This window comes from Centroberyx gerrardi, chromosome 13 (genome assembly GCF_048128805.1).
Source record: "Centroberyx gerrardi isolate f3 chromosome 13, fCenGer3.hap1.cur.20231027, whole genome shotgun sequence".
Classification (NCBI taxonomy): domain Eukaryota; kingdom Metazoa; phylum Chordata; class Actinopteri; order Beryciformes; family Berycidae; genus Centroberyx; species Centroberyx gerrardi.
This window is the reverse complement of record NC_136009.1, coordinates 23,293,894-23,308,630: the sequence shown is the minus strand read 5'-3', so window position 1 is coordinate 23,308,630 and position 14,737 is coordinate 23,293,894. Positions and strand designations below refer to the sequence as shown.

The following is a 14,737-nucleotide window of genomic DNA, read 5'->3' as shown; positions in this document are numbered from 1 at the left end:
TGCATTTGCTTATGCTCACCACCAGGAGGTGATGAAGCACAGTTTGTACAAAGTACTGAATGTGTTTTTTTTTTTGGAGAATGTATTTGCTCTCCCTGGGATCAGATATGACTGTCTCTTTCTTTCTGTAGTATCAGTGAATTCAGGTAATTTTCATTACATTTCGTAAAATTATCAAGGTCCTTTTGGAATTAAATCCAAGGAAAATTGTGAGCGTATTTTATTTTGAAATTTGGTTATATGAACCCGGAAGTGAAGTGTTTAAATAAACGTTTGGAAGTGTTTTGCTGCAAAGCTGGTGCAAACTTCAACTCGTGTTGGGAAAAATACAGGTATAATTATGTTAAAATTATATTTAGGAAGCTTTCCTGTGATGTTTTAATGAGGAAATGTGTGACTAGTTTACCTGTCGCCGTGTTTAAAGCCTGACATGAGTCTGTAAGCTGCTGATAAGTTGATGCAGAGTTGTAAAAGTATTATCCATAACTTCCTGGACAGTTTCTGCCAGGCTGATCATCATGACTACAGACTGGATTGGGCTCAGCTATGCTGCTCTGGTGTCATCAGGAGGGATCATGGGCTATGTGAAAGCAGGTAGGAGGTAACAACAAGCATATTCGCCAAACTTTTCAAAGAAAGAATAAAACTTCCTAGAGGCAAGTTTTTCTGGAGGTCTCAAATTGAGAACATAAACTGGACCTTATAAGTACTGTAATTCAAACAAGGCTAAGGAAGTACATTTCAAAATTTTACATAAGATATATTGTCTTATTGCTAAGTTTACAGACATTGATATTTTTTGTACCTTCTGCAAACATAATATAGAAACAGTTTCTCACCTATTTTTTGATTGTGAAATATCCCGAAAATTTTGGACAGATCTCACTTTTTTGAAGCTGTCTACTCTTTTAATCTTAGGGATATTATCTGTTACTATAATAATCCAGATGATGGCGCTCTTGAATATCTGATTAATTTCATTATCCTATATGCAAAGTTTTTTATTCACAAACAAAAGTTTTCTAAATCACTACCTAAGATCTCACCTTTTCTCCTAGAACTGAATTCTCTACTTAAATCACTCAGTTTATTAAACAACAAAAAAAGTAATAAGCTATTGAAACATTATGGAGCTTTTTTCCCTGAAACCTCTGACTAAATATGTTATATTTGTGTGTATGTGTACTCCTGTTTTTATTTTGATGTAATTGTCTTTTAAATTTTCCCTCTATGTTCCTCATATACATTTGTGTCCTTAAATTTGATATGTGCTGCTATTGTTTACCTGAATGTTTGTATATTATTCCTTTGTTTATAAAGCAATAAAAATAATAATAATAAAAAAAGCAGGTAGGAGTGACACAAACTATGGAAGACAATAACATGTACGTGGGTTTGACCGATATGGGGTTTTGCAGCTACCGATATTTTTGTACTGAGGCTGCCAATAGAATTTTGTCAGTGTGGAAAAGCCTCAGAAATAGTATTTAGACCATTATGGGACACTAAAACTCTCAGTTGAAACCCAGACTGATGAAATCTCTTAGAGTTAGCAGCTCTTTTTTTGGCAAGGTGACCCATCCAACCTGTTCTGTGGTAGGTAAACTCTGAATGAAGAATTAATTTACAAAAGCATTTTTGCACAATTAAAGGAAAACTCCAACCCTACATACTTTAATACTGTTTAAAAACAGCTATTGACTATGTACTTGCATTTCTATGTCCATTTTGTTGTTTGGTGGTGTATTTTTCCCGTAGAGAAGTGGCAAAATCATCGTAGAAGAGGCAGAGAGACCAATTTCTCCACTGAGGGTAGACTCAATAAACCAGAATGCAATGCAGCCACAATGTTGTGTTTTGAGCTAAGGGACAACTCTAGTCTCTTGCTTTTCCTCAACTGTGAAAGCTCAGTCTCTTGCACTTACTATGATATCACTATTACTATCCACCTACACATAAAACCATCAGCTGAATGAATCCAGTCAGCTCACAGATCTTCTCTGGGGGCTGTTGAAAGTCATTCTGGGAAATGTAGGAAACCACTAACTGAAGTAGAAGTAGGCGAAGCAGGATGAGGGACAGTGGATACACCAAAAAATCATAACACTTCATCACAAAATAACTCAATACATTGAAAATTACAGATTGCTGATATATAGCAGTGTAAGTATGTATCTGAGGGTGGAATTTTCCTTTAAATGAATATAATGTGCAAAAGAAAATCAAATTATTGCAGGTTTCATAGACTGTTTTTTATGTAGCTGTGTTCAGGAAGGAACCTCCATGACATGACCAGCTGATATCTGATACTGGATAAAGACCTATTTTGGCCTAACTCAAGTCTGTACTTCCATAGAGAAAGCCTGCTGATTTGGGCTGTTTGTGACTTTGTTAAGTGTCAGTGTGACTGTGTTTCCTCCACAGGGAGCGTCACCTCTCTGGTCGCAGGCCTCCTGTTTGGACTTCTGGCTGGAATCGGCGCTTATCTGGCATCTCAAAATCCCAAGAATGTCTGGCTGTCACTAGGTGAGCAAGTTCAGTTCGTTAAACTCGACAGTCTAACTGCAGCTTTTTTTTGCAAACACTCTGCAACAACTGTTTCCCTTTGCTGAGAAATGCAGGAACCTCAGGAACACTGGCTGTTGTGATGGGAATGAGATTTCTCAACTCCTGGAAGTTCATGCCAGCCGGTCTAATGGCTTTAGCAAGGTAAATACACCGTGATTACAGTTTTACCTTCTCTGACTGTCGGTTGAGGTTGAGGTTCCTGTTCTTGAAAAACTTAAGTACTGAAATAGACATCAGTACATTTCCTTTTCAGCCCTTTTCCTGCCTGTAATAAACCGTTCTTATCTCTTTCCAGCGGACTGATGGTGGGGAAGATCGTCATTGGAATGCTAAAGAGACCACATGACTCTTGAAAATGTGTAACATGGGTATTTTTTGTGCATCTGTATATAATTACACCAGAGCGACATCATTATGAAAAAATATAATCTGCAATCCAAGTGCTGTCTGTTCACAAACATTCCCTCAATATGGTTTTCTATTACATTGTAGCTTCATGTAAAAAAAACAATAAATGCAATATAAAAATACTGAAGTTCACAGTAACTTGACATTTTGCCTTGTTATGAAGGTTTTTAGTTCTTCCCAAAAGCATCCAAGGACTAAGATTGTCCTTGCCCCATTGTAAGTCAATGGACAAAGCTGACAACAGTGCCTATTATACTTTTGGTACCTTTATAAAAAAAAAAAGTATATATTTATACTGTATAATGCTGCTGTCAAATTATTCTCAGACAGAAATACGTCTGGATGATAACTATTTCACTGTCTTCAATAATAAAATAATTATTATATTTCAATCACTAGTCAGTTATTTAAAAAAACAACAACACGAAAATACTGAAGATTGAAGTCGTGGGACTCTTGTACAACACTGGACAACAGTTGACACAATGGTAAACACTAGCAGGAGACGCTGCTGCACACTGTGTGTTGGCAGCATGAAGCCGTTCATTGGAGTGCGTCTCCTGGCAAAGAGTGCAGTGGGAATTTCTCCCGTGAGTCACTGGTTAAACACATCGGGCTTCGCTACCGATGGCCTCCATATTTGGCGGTCCAGTCGACTCGTCCGTGCACCGGCTGGATGTGCGGGTTCCTGGACAGGGTGTTCTTCCCCACGGCGCTGCTGCTGGAGCCTGGGATCTGAGGTTTCAACGATTTGCTCCTCCACCCTTCGTACTCTGGGGGAAAGAGACAGTGTGTTTGGACAATGCCTCATTGTAAGGTAGTACTGTAGAAACTGATATAAAACTACATTTATTACACTCATAGTGCAGTTTTTTTTTTTTTTTACCTGTATTTGAGGAAGACAGTTTATTTGAAGAGGACTTGCTTTTGGACGGTTTGATTTTAGAATCAATTCTCAGATCAGCAGCAGCTGAAAGATCAACTGAGGAGAAGAGACACACAAAAAGAAACTAGGTAAGAATCACAGAGGCAAAGGTTGGAAGACAGGACATCGACATGAACAGGTTTAACCAGATCAGGGTCAAACAGTGCTTCCAAAAAAAGTCCTTCAACTGGACGACCTGTTCATGTCCTCGTTCACATAAGATTACATTATTACATTAATCGTTGGTGGTAGTAACAGGCAACTCCAAACAGATTAAAACAAACCCGAAGAATTATGTGCCATTACTATCTGACCCATGGTTGACTGGTACCATAACTGCAGCAGTCTGAAATACAGAGTTTTTTTTAATATATATATACTGTATATATACACTGTCTACTACAGGGGAAATAAAGAGCGGCCTGGTCGGACTCACTGGCAGAGGTTCCTCCTATCGGTGCCAGTGTGATCCTCTGTCCAGGCGCTCCTGTCGCGTTCTTCTGGAAGGGTGACATGTACGTCTTGGTTGGGTTGAAGGTGTTGCTCATGAAGACGTCTGTAAATAACACACTCAAAATGTAATCCATCACAGACTACTGATTACCTGCTTAAAACTGTAATCAGTAACAAATACCTCTAATCCTATAAACTACATCTCTTGCCTTTGCACGTAAATTTACAAGATACCTTTGGATAGTTCAAGATCCTCGAGGGTCTTTTCTTTTAGAGGCTGCTTATCTGTTAGTTTGGGAGGACTAATGTCTGCACCAACATCACAAGACAGGAAAGGAGAAGAAGAATGAGTGGAGGAGGAATATAGCTAGCACACACAATGAGAAGACAGGAGCTGCGAAGTGTGTACTTTGCAGCCGTTAGGGTTAGGTAAGTTTCACTGGAAAGAAGGCGGGGTTGATAGCAGTGCGGATGAATCTGTTTCCAAGTCCAAAATGAATCTTTCAGATAAAGAAAGTGATCTGGAGCCTGATCTCCAGCCTCAGTCTTGGATGGACATTTGATCTTTCCCTGGCTGCTTAATACTCCCCTGATCTCATGAATAAGGGATACAGGGGAAGCAATATGTGCTTTTTGTGTGATGGGCAACTTATCATGAATAATACAGGTTTCCTCATTTCACTACAATGTGACGCTTGAGCTCATTTCAGATACGCTGTTCCGGTCAACTACCATGAAAAGGGCAGGAGAAGAAGAATGAGAAGCAGGAGGCATGTTACGTTGACCTCGCCTTATCTGTGTAATGTTGTAATTAGCTGCTGTAGTTACAAAACTGTATTAGCTTTCCCTGCAGTTTGTAATCTAGTAGTAATTAAGTAATCTAGTCGTTAGAGGTCATTACACTGTGATAGGGGTTGGGTGATAATGCAAGTTAAGGCAAAATGGACCCTAACCCTAACCCAACTTTGTAAAACTACTCACTTGAATGCCTGTAACATCTCACATAACTAGATTTTACTATAAGACCTGGATGAAATAGTCTTTCCAAATGATTACAAGCATTTGTTTTAAATTGCTTGGAGAACCAGATGGGTGGGGTTTACATCATCAGGACAATACAACCAGAAACTTCAGACCAGGGTCCAAAACTAACACCCGCCAAGCACCAAATGCCAGTAAAATTAAAACATTTTGGCAGACAAATCAATAAGAGTCACTTGCCACATGCTTCAAAATGCTGTCTTGTGATTTTGAATAATGTTGCATGATGAATCACAAGCTTGATCCACTGTGTAGGTGAATGACCTTGTTTTAAATGAACACACAGTACCTGATTCTGCACATGAAATAGCATTGAAGACAGGCAGGGTGACAAAAATGTATATTGATAACTGATAGATATTGATAATTGTTAGTAGAAGAATAGTATTTTTTAGTTTACCAGCCCAGTTAATTTTTCACACTGGTTCAGACACTACTACTTTCCTTATCTGACACTGTAAATTGTTCTTATGCAGTGAACCCCACCTACTTGGTACTCAGAGCAGGTATGGGAATTATACACAACTCTTACATGAATATGATTTATCCTTAGAGTACTTCTTACCTTTATGAAGTGGATACTCGGACCCCTGTCCTCTGGTTGAGCAGGAGCTGCCCCACAGGTTTCTGCCTGCCTGGCTTCCTATAGATGAGTTGCTTTTTGGATTTACTCCTGAAAAAAAGACTTACAGCTCAGAACAATAACACTGTGCCTGAGCCCACACAACACTTTAACAGTACACCAGATCTGATGGAACCATGTCACATGCTATTGAGACTTAGTACCTATGTGGACAGTGGGTATGTCACTGGAGTTATCAAGTTGTTTGTATGATAAAACAGCCATGGACTGGGTTTCAATGTGCTCCAGCACAATATGTAGCAAGAACCAAAAGTATATTATCTGTCATTTTTTGATTTCCCTTGTCATTTTATGCATCTTTTCCACCATATTGTGTTCGGTTTTCATTTAATTCTTCAGTCAAATTCAGTTGTGTCATCTTAATTTTTTTTTAAATGTATTTGTTTTTCTTTCATTTGGATTAAGGGGAGATGTTTTAATAGTCCCTTGTTTTTTTTTTTTATCTTGTACAAATTTGTAATTTGTTTCTCTTCTCCCTGTATTTTTTTATCACTTTGCTTCACTGTACAACTGAAGTAAAGTCACATATCGTTAAGTAAACTTAACACTGCTTGAGGAAGAACAGGAGCTCAAATGCTGATGCTGACAATGGTCTTTTATTAAGTTTTTTGTCAGGTGTAAAAAAGGTTTCACCCTAAAGTTGTTAAGTGGTTCAGTCGTGTTCAAGGAGGGTCTGCAGCTGGATCACACGGTCTTACCAGGCAGGTATCTGGACTGGCGGAGGTAGTGCTGCTTGGCGGACAAGGTGGTGGAGTCGGCTCTGTTCAGCCCACTGTTGCTTGGCGGCTTGGTTACTGTACTGTGTTTACTGTAGGACTTTGACTCTGCAAAGCTAAACAATAAAAAGGCATCATTATATTTTAGCAAAACTGTGACAAAAACATGCCTTCTTTAAATGAAGGGAAGCGCTCTCACCGACAGCTGGACGCGTCGTGTGTCCTCTCCTTCAGAGAGCTGATGGCGGGTTTTTTGGAGATGGAAACTCCAGCGTCGGCGTCGTCAAAGTCGTCCCAGCTGTCGGCGGCTTTGATGGACGTCTGGCCCCATCGCCTGCGTCCGCTCCTCACTCCAGTTATGCTGTTCTCTGATCCTGAAGGAGCTGCTCTCTGTCATAGGAGGAGTGGAGAGATCACTTTTTCATCCTTGCAAGTGAATTCATATTTAGCTGCTCTCATCCTTCTTAAATAATGGGCCTTTCGATACAAATTTTGTGCTTACAATCGAATCCACGGGAAACTTTGGATTCATAAAAAACTAATGTCAAATGCTAAAATTAATTTCTAACATTATCCTGTGCATGAATGTAATACATATTATTTTAAACAGTTTTTTATGGTATTCTTTGAAATTAACACGCAATGGAATCAAGGTAGGAAAACTACAGTACTGTAAATGAGGCCCGATAAGGTCACATTACCATTTTGAGGCTCAGAAACCCAAACTGAAAGACAAGAGACGACTACAGCCTGCCAGCTCACCGGCTGCCTGTTCGTAACCAGGCTGAGCGGTTCAGCCTGCTCCGGCGTCAGCGTGTCCGGACCCACAGTGCTTTGCTCCATGTTCTCCTGGGGAACGGGGATCTGCTGGAGGGGCTGGTGCTGAGATCTGGTCTGGGGCTCGGCTTGGTTCTCACCGGGCTCGGAGGACTCTAGGTCTGCCTTACAGAGGGACAGGGGCTTCGGTTCTGCAGCCGACTCTGCCGCCTTAGCCTGGGCCTTATGCTGCTCCAGGTACTTCGGAGGAGGACCGAGCGCCTGGCCGACGTGGAAGTACGGATACCGCAGAGCCTGGAAAATACAAACGATACAAACCAAAGAAAAACATATCATCAACTACATATTTCACAAGTTAGAGAGTTTGATTTCTTCATGGGAAACTTGCAGCAAGGGATAAAACACAGCACATACTGACAACAGACAAAACTTACAGAAAACATAAAAGACACATTAAATAAACACATTTAGACACATTAAATGAATAGTGTAATGTGCAGAAAACAACCAAATGACCAAAAGCGAGGTTATGGGAGAGCCCATCTGATATAGTTGAGAAGGTTTACGGGACACAGAGTATCACGTATGATATACATTATCTTGTATAGGAATCATGAAAAAGGAGACCGCTGCACACTGCTCTCAGTGCTAAATGCTGAAACACTGCAAAATAGTTGAATAAATATGTGGGAGCTCTGGCAGCAGTGTGTGGTGTTCTCCTTTTCATAATTCCTTGTAAGCTACTACACTCCAGCACCTGCTAACAAAAAAAAAATTCATTAGGATGTGCGTCTCATATCTTGTATAGGTCGATGGGTGTGCAATGGCTCAGTACAGCTCAACGTGCAAAGCATGGTATTAACGGTGCCAGGCTAAGGTGATTGATTCCCACTTGGGCCACCCATGCTAAAAATAGATGCACTCATGGTACTCAAAGGCGCTTTCGATAAAAGCATCCACCAAATGGCTCACGTTACTTTGCAAACACTGTCGCCTCGATGTTAGCCCGCTTTCTCTTCTCTCATCTTTGTCGTCACTGTTTCTTGTTCCCTCTTGTTGTTTACACTTTTGTATTTACGCCCAACCAATGTAGGTTTAAACCTAACAGGTTCAAGTGTACCTGAACAGCCGTTGGCCTTTTGTCGGGGTCCCACTGCAGCATGTCTTTCATCAGAGTAATCGCTTCATTGCTAGCGTTGGGGATCAGGGATCTCAGGCTGGTGGGGACGCACTTGGGGAAGCGGAAGTTCATCGAGGCAGCCAGGTTGTAGCCCTCAGGCCAGTCCGGCTGATGTGTGAGAAAACAACCAGTGAATCATCTGTGTGTGTGTATGTGTGTGCATGCTTGTGTGTGTCTACAAAATTGACTTCAATGACTTCAAACTCTTCAGTTTTTCTACTGCGTCAAATACACAATGAAAGTTCATGCATCACATTTCTCCAACAACAGAAATTATGTTTTTTTGTTACCATGTATATACTGTATGTAAATGATGAGTTGACTTTGGTTGCGTCCACCATGACAGCAGAACCACGAGATGTTCCACCTGTTCTGATCACTAACCTTCTTCAGTGTTCCCAGCACTTGACAGATCTTGAAGATCTCGTCCACCTCACTATTTCCAGGGAACAGCGGTCTGAGTGTGTAGAGCTCGGCCATGATGCAGCCCACCGCCCAGATGTCGATGGGCGAGCTGTAGGAGTTGGACTTGAGCAGAACCTCAGGGGCGCGGTACCTGGCCGACACAGGACAGGTACAGGAAGCTGCAAATTTCCAACTTTGAGAAATGGTGGCCATATTCTTTTCGAAAAAACGAATTGATTGGTAAAATAGTGACAGTAGCAGGTATTAACTAGCCTGTAGACAAAAAAAGTTTGGTTATTGCTCTGCTACTGGCCAATCAACAGTACTGTATTTGGGCTGATAAACCCAGTTTATTAAGCCAATTTTGCATTTGCAAGTTTGTCTAACCCCAATTCGCTATATTCTTGTTTATATTCTATTTTTATGTTTATATTCTATTTCTCCTGCTGTATTCTATAACTATTTGTTGCTCCAATGCCTCAATTTCCCCACTGGCATCATTAAAGTTTCATCTTGTCTTATCTTATGTAGAATAAACGTCCCTCATGAGCATTACCAAACTATTGAGGAAATAATTAGCTTACAATAGACCTAATAGGTTGATTATAAATAGAGAAACCATTTTGATATTTTTTGATTGATTTCATGAATTAAATTTTTGTTTTTGAGTCACACCACACAGGTGGTCCATCCCAGATCAGACTATATGACATATTATACTGTCAACAGAAAGGCCAGCTTTGAATATGAGTGTCAAATGAGTGTAAATATAGTATAGATAGGATACTGGCCTATGGAGCCTTTGTAATCCCAATGTTTCTCCACCGTCTAATCGGTTTGCCTTCCTCTCCGTCTCCTGAAGGGATTTACCTTCTCCTTGTCAGGATCAATTTGATCTAAGAGTTTATGCCTCTGCTCAAAGCAGACGCTGGCTGACATTACTGTAAGTCAAAAGTTCACTTCAGCCCAGACCACACTGGTTAAACCGTAAACAACACATCACAAGGAGAGGGGCAGACATCAGTGTGACAGATACAACCGCACCCTGTAAAACAGTCTTACCATCTTGTGGACACATAGTCAGTGTAAGGCGGCTGGGAGCGGATTTCTCTGGCTAGTCCAAAATCAGCGATCTTAACCAGCTCTGGTCCCATGCAGAGCAAGTTCTCTGGTTTCATATCACGATGGAAATAACCTGAGAAAAAATGAACAGGTCAAATAAACCTGTACTGCTGCTGACATTTGTCTATATTTGCATTCTCCTCAGAAATAAAATCATTGTTGCCTGTTAAAACTATCACTACTACTACTACTATTTCTCTCCATTGGTGTATATCACTTTTTTAAGTTTAATCTCAAACACAGAGTTAAAACATCTCATTAATAAAAAAAAAAACATGCTTTAACCTACCAAAGCACACTCAAGCCAAGCCTTAAGGCGATAGGAAGGAAACGAGAAAGAGGGGAAGAGTCTCTTACCGTGCTTATGCACAAATGCTAAGCCAGACAATACTTGGAACAGAATGTTCCTTATTTCGTTTTCAGAAAACATCTTTTCCTCCCTGGCAGAGGCAAGGTGGTAAAAGACAAAAGAAGGAAAGAGAGAAAGAAAGAAAGAAAGAGAGGATAAAGGAAAACAGTATAGAAAAAAAACACACCTTGTCGAAGTGGGAGTGACACCAACGCCTGAAAGCACTAAAAACACTATTGATATCTCCATGAGAAGCAATTTTGGACGGCTTTGGTAGCACTCACACCTCCTCTTCTCAGTGAGGGGCAAGAGAAAGTGAGTCATTTTTGTTACAGCGAGGAAAATCCTGCGATGTCTTACGTCTTACCAACCATCCAGCGCTCATGTACCCTTCCAGTTTAGTTGTGTTTATTAACCGTTTATACCTAGATAATGCTGACAGCCTGATAACGCAGTATTTCATTAAGGGGCAAAGACAGACTCAGTTTCTCTTCTATCTGCACTGAAAGGCCTTGCATAAGTCACCTACCATGCTTATGAATAAAGGACAGTCCCTGTAATATCTGAAATGTCATGTTTCTGACGAGTGACTCAGGGAACAACTTGCTTCTGTGAAACGAAGACCGACACATGGTGACTCAAGCTGACCCAAATAATTCTCACGTTCACAAACGAGAACAGTAATGAAGAAAACTGCAGAATTAAATCCGGGAAAATGTCTTATCTGAACGTCTAACTGGTAAAATGCTGAAATAAAACATTAACTCATGCTTAACCAACTGTGAATTCATGCTCATTTAACATTAGTGCCTGATGTGTTCTTACCTTTCCTTCATGAGCTGATAGAGGTTTTCTTTCATATACTCAAAGACAAAGTAGAGGTAGTCATTTTCTCTGATGACTTCCTTCAGTTTCACCACATTGGCATGGCTCAGCTTCTTCAGCGACTGATAACAAGACGATCAAAGTATGTAGGGGAGACAAACAGTAGAGTTATTAAGCATCAGCTCATCACCTGAGCAAGTGTAACATGTGCTATCACTGCTATTACCTGGACACGGGTCTGAAATTAACTTTCTGGATCACTTGCCAAGGGCTGGTAAACTAAAAACAATTAACTGCCAAGAATATTTTTACCGTCCAAAATAATAAATATGTATCTTTCATATAAATATGTCACTGACCGTATCCATTTTTAATTCTATTTCATGTATAGAATCTGTGTGTTAATTTAAAACTTGCTCATTCACTTATACAACGGATCAAGTTTGTAATCCATCATGAAATGCAACAGAATTCAAAATGACAAGAGAACATTTTGAAAACGATATCTGCCTTGTTTATTCTCAGGTTGCCACCAGTGACTGTGGCATCTGTGAGACAATAAATGGCTGAATGGCAAACAAAAGCCAGGCTTGGGCAACTTTGTGACACACAAAACACAACACAGAATTTAAACTACTACAACAGGATGGAGTGGGCCCAACCAATAATACTATATCCGCTGTGGGAAAACAAGGTCCTGGCAGGGACTTGAACCAGGAACCTTTGCTTTCTCAACCCATGACCTGCTGGCATTCACTGCTTGCAGCACCGAAAAGCCAAAATACACAGGGAGAAGTCAATCAGGGAGACAACTGCCTACAGCTGGAGCTTGTCATCCATCACACCTAATGTCAATTCCCAGCTCCTTTAAGAGAGGCAGCCTCAACCACAGAGGCAGGTCAGTGTGGCTTCAGCTCGTCCCCAGAGCACATAGTTTTCTCTCTTCTGACAGATGGAGTGGACTGACTGGATGCCTCTCTACCCCGGACACACTCCCTCTGCCCTCCACCTGAAACACCTTCGAACTCCATCCCACTGGACCCTGGAGCACCGACGCCCTCCACTATCCATCGCTTCTTCCCCTCACTAGCTCCACGTTTGTCTGACAAACTCCCCTCTGGTGCTTGTTTGCCCTGTGTTCTCTGGCTGTGACATTTTGGCACAATGGCTAATGATTATTTTTAAGATTTTCTGCATTTACTCTACACTAGACCTGAGAAGAAAGAAAACAAAATCCTTGAATATCAGTATGCTTCAGAATTGCAAGAATGTGGTCCAGAGAGACGATCTGATTATCAATTATACCACAAAATTAAATCATTATTGGCAAATATATTATATCAGTTTCTTCCCCAATTATCAATAGCTTTACTGTACCCAAAACTCCTTAACCCAGACAAATGCTGCAATGATAAGAGCTGAATTTTCCTGGCTGAAAGATTTGTGGTTTAAAATACATGATGCCAGTGAGTAAGGTGCCAAATATGAGCTGAAGTTATTGGCATATATAGTGTGACTCAAGCTGTGGTCGTCATCTGTTGGAATTACTTGGCGGTTTAATGTTCACAGTAATGATTCTTACCTTCACCTCTCTCAGATTCATGCACTCATCCCAAGAATAAAACTTCCTCTTCATCCTACAGAAAAAAACAGATTTGTATGCCGTTAACCTTTTACGATCAACATTTTAATACAGTAATATATTGTCTGTACTGAGTAATCCGCTAATTATTTGAGCCTGTTAATGTGTGCCAATAATAAAGCTGCGCTAGGCAACTTCGAACACACAATTTTTGAAAGTTTGAAGGACTTCATTACCCAGAAATCATGTAACGCAACATCAGTAAACTACACACTCCTTTCACCTAAATTTCTTCTTCCCAGTGGCTGATGGGGGTAGAGACAGTGAAAAAAATACTTTGGCAGCAGGTTCAGCCATCGTTGCTGCATCCAGTTTTCTCTGGACTGAGCATTGCCCGCTGGAGAAAGTTTTGTATTTCGCTCTTATGCTGCGATTCGTCGCTTCCTGTGTGTGGAAAAGTGTACACACCCGACAGAAGAATTTAATTTGGGCAAATCTTCAGGGTCTCAGTTCGAGGGGGCTGGGACGCTCTTCTCTATTGCAGCCCCAATTTGTGATTTAGCTGATAACATGGGAGTATGTTTACCTAAAAACCTTGCCTAGTGCAGCTTCAACGTATATCTAACCCTGCTTTACTGATTGCTATGACAACTTTTGTGGCAAACAGGGATCTAGTTAGTTATCTTTCTCTTTTTCTTGTTATTCTTATGTATCTACACTACTTTGAAGAGAACCTTTCAGTCTCTACACGTGTTGGGAACCATTGCAGAAAAGCTATAATACTCTTGAGGACATTCTTTACTTTGGGCTGCGCCAAAAACCTGTTGCATCACCGTCGTACCCATTATCACGGTAAAGATTCCCATCTATCTATCTATATTTTACACCAATTGTGTAACCTGTTCTTCTGTCATTCCTTTTCAGTATTGGAGACTTTCATAATGCCTTTCCCACACTCCAGGGGCAACACTACGCGGTGTACTTTCACTCCTTTCACTGTCGTCACTAGTATCACCTTGCACTATAACCTTACATTTACAAACAGTGCCTGGCGGAGCCTTTGTGTGACATTCATTATTAACTCTAGCCTAAGACAGACCGACTCTTAGGCAGCTGATCCTTAAAATAAAGTCTTTGGGAATGAAGAAGATATGACTGGACACAAATAATGGGAAAAGTAGAAAATGTTCAGCAAGAAAGTTAACAGACAGAAAGATGGCTGACAGGCAACTGGCATGTTTGACTAGACTAGCAGGACATTTTCTGTAGGAACAAAGGAAAAGGAAAAAAGTCACCTGCATCTGTAGTCTTCCACGTGAGATCCCAAATCTGATCATCTCAACAGCTTGTTTTCACTGATAAATTGCTAATTCACAACTGATGCAAATAAAGGCCAAACATTTGTCTTAAAGTAGCACAATTTTACACTCAAAATCTACTCTCACTCTGCAAGTCTGTGCAAGGACGTAATGGATGTTTGGGTCTAGCATCTCAAAGCACTTTGCACAGTCACTCAGGGTTTAATCAGCTTAAGGCTTCAAGACAAAACAAGACTAGTACACAGCAGCCACAATACAGTACGACCCTGGCATGTCTTCATCTACCAGACTCTGGAAACTCAGCCCACACTCACCTCTTGATGGCCACCAGCTCCCCAGACTCGTTGCTCTTGCCCATGAGCACGCTGCCATAGGTGCCGTCACCCAGCTGTTTCAGCGTGGTGTAGCGGTTCATCTTCCACAG

At 40.8% G+C, this 14,737-nt stretch overlaps 2 protein-coding genes across 5 annotated transcripts; one reads left to right on the top strand and one right to left on the bottom strand.

Annotated features, from left to right (window-relative positions):
* The first annotated feature begins 31 nt into the window (after positions 1-31).
* Positions 32-3,147, top strand: LOC139930992 (transmembrane protein 14C-like). 2 transcript variants are annotated; one of them, XM_078287745.1, is made up of 5 exons: positions 32-146; positions 499-594; positions 2,425-2,526; positions 2,622-2,709; positions 2,864-3,147. In XM_078287745.1, the coding sequence occupies exons 1-5, from the start codon at positions 32-34 to the stop codon at positions 2,919-2,921; spliced, it is 459 nt and encodes a 152-aa protein (XP_078143871.1). In that variant the 3' UTR covers positions 2,922-3,147. The 2 variants fall into 2 exon arrangements, with proteins under 2 accessions (XP_078143871.1, XP_071780456.1); XM_071924355.2 differs by lacking the exon at positions 32-146 and adding an exon at positions 295-332.
* A 375-nt stretch (positions 3,148-3,522) lies between these two features.
* On the bottom strand, positions 3,523-14,737 carry LOC139930990 (serine/threonine-protein kinase MAK-like). Of its 3 annotated transcripts, XM_071924350.2 has the most exons (14): positions 14,628-14,737; positions 12,995-13,049; positions 11,413-11,534; positions 10,596-10,678; positions 10,179-10,311; positions 9,096-9,267; positions 8,652-8,819; positions 7,517-7,825; positions 6,954-7,144; positions 6,737-6,870; positions 5,961-6,068; positions 4,338-4,457; positions 3,863-3,958; positions 3,523-3,749 (listed from the first exon to the last, which is right to left on the bottom strand). In XM_071924350.2, exons 1-14 carry the CDS (start codon positions 14,726-14,728, stop codon positions 3,598-3,600), a joined length of 1,944 nt encoding a protein of 647 aa, XP_071780451.2. In that variant the 5' UTR covers positions 14,729-14,737; the 3' UTR covers positions 3,523-3,597. The 3 variants fall into 3 exon arrangements, with proteins under 3 accessions (XP_071780451.2, XP_071780453.2, XP_071780452.2); XM_071924352.2 differs by lacking the exons at positions 10,596-10,678; positions 12,995-13,049; positions 14,628-14,737 and having other exon boundaries at positions 11,413-11,492; XM_071924351.2 differs by lacking the exons at positions 10,596-10,678; positions 11,413-11,534; positions 12,995-13,049; positions 14,628-14,737 and adding an exon at positions 10,775-10,994.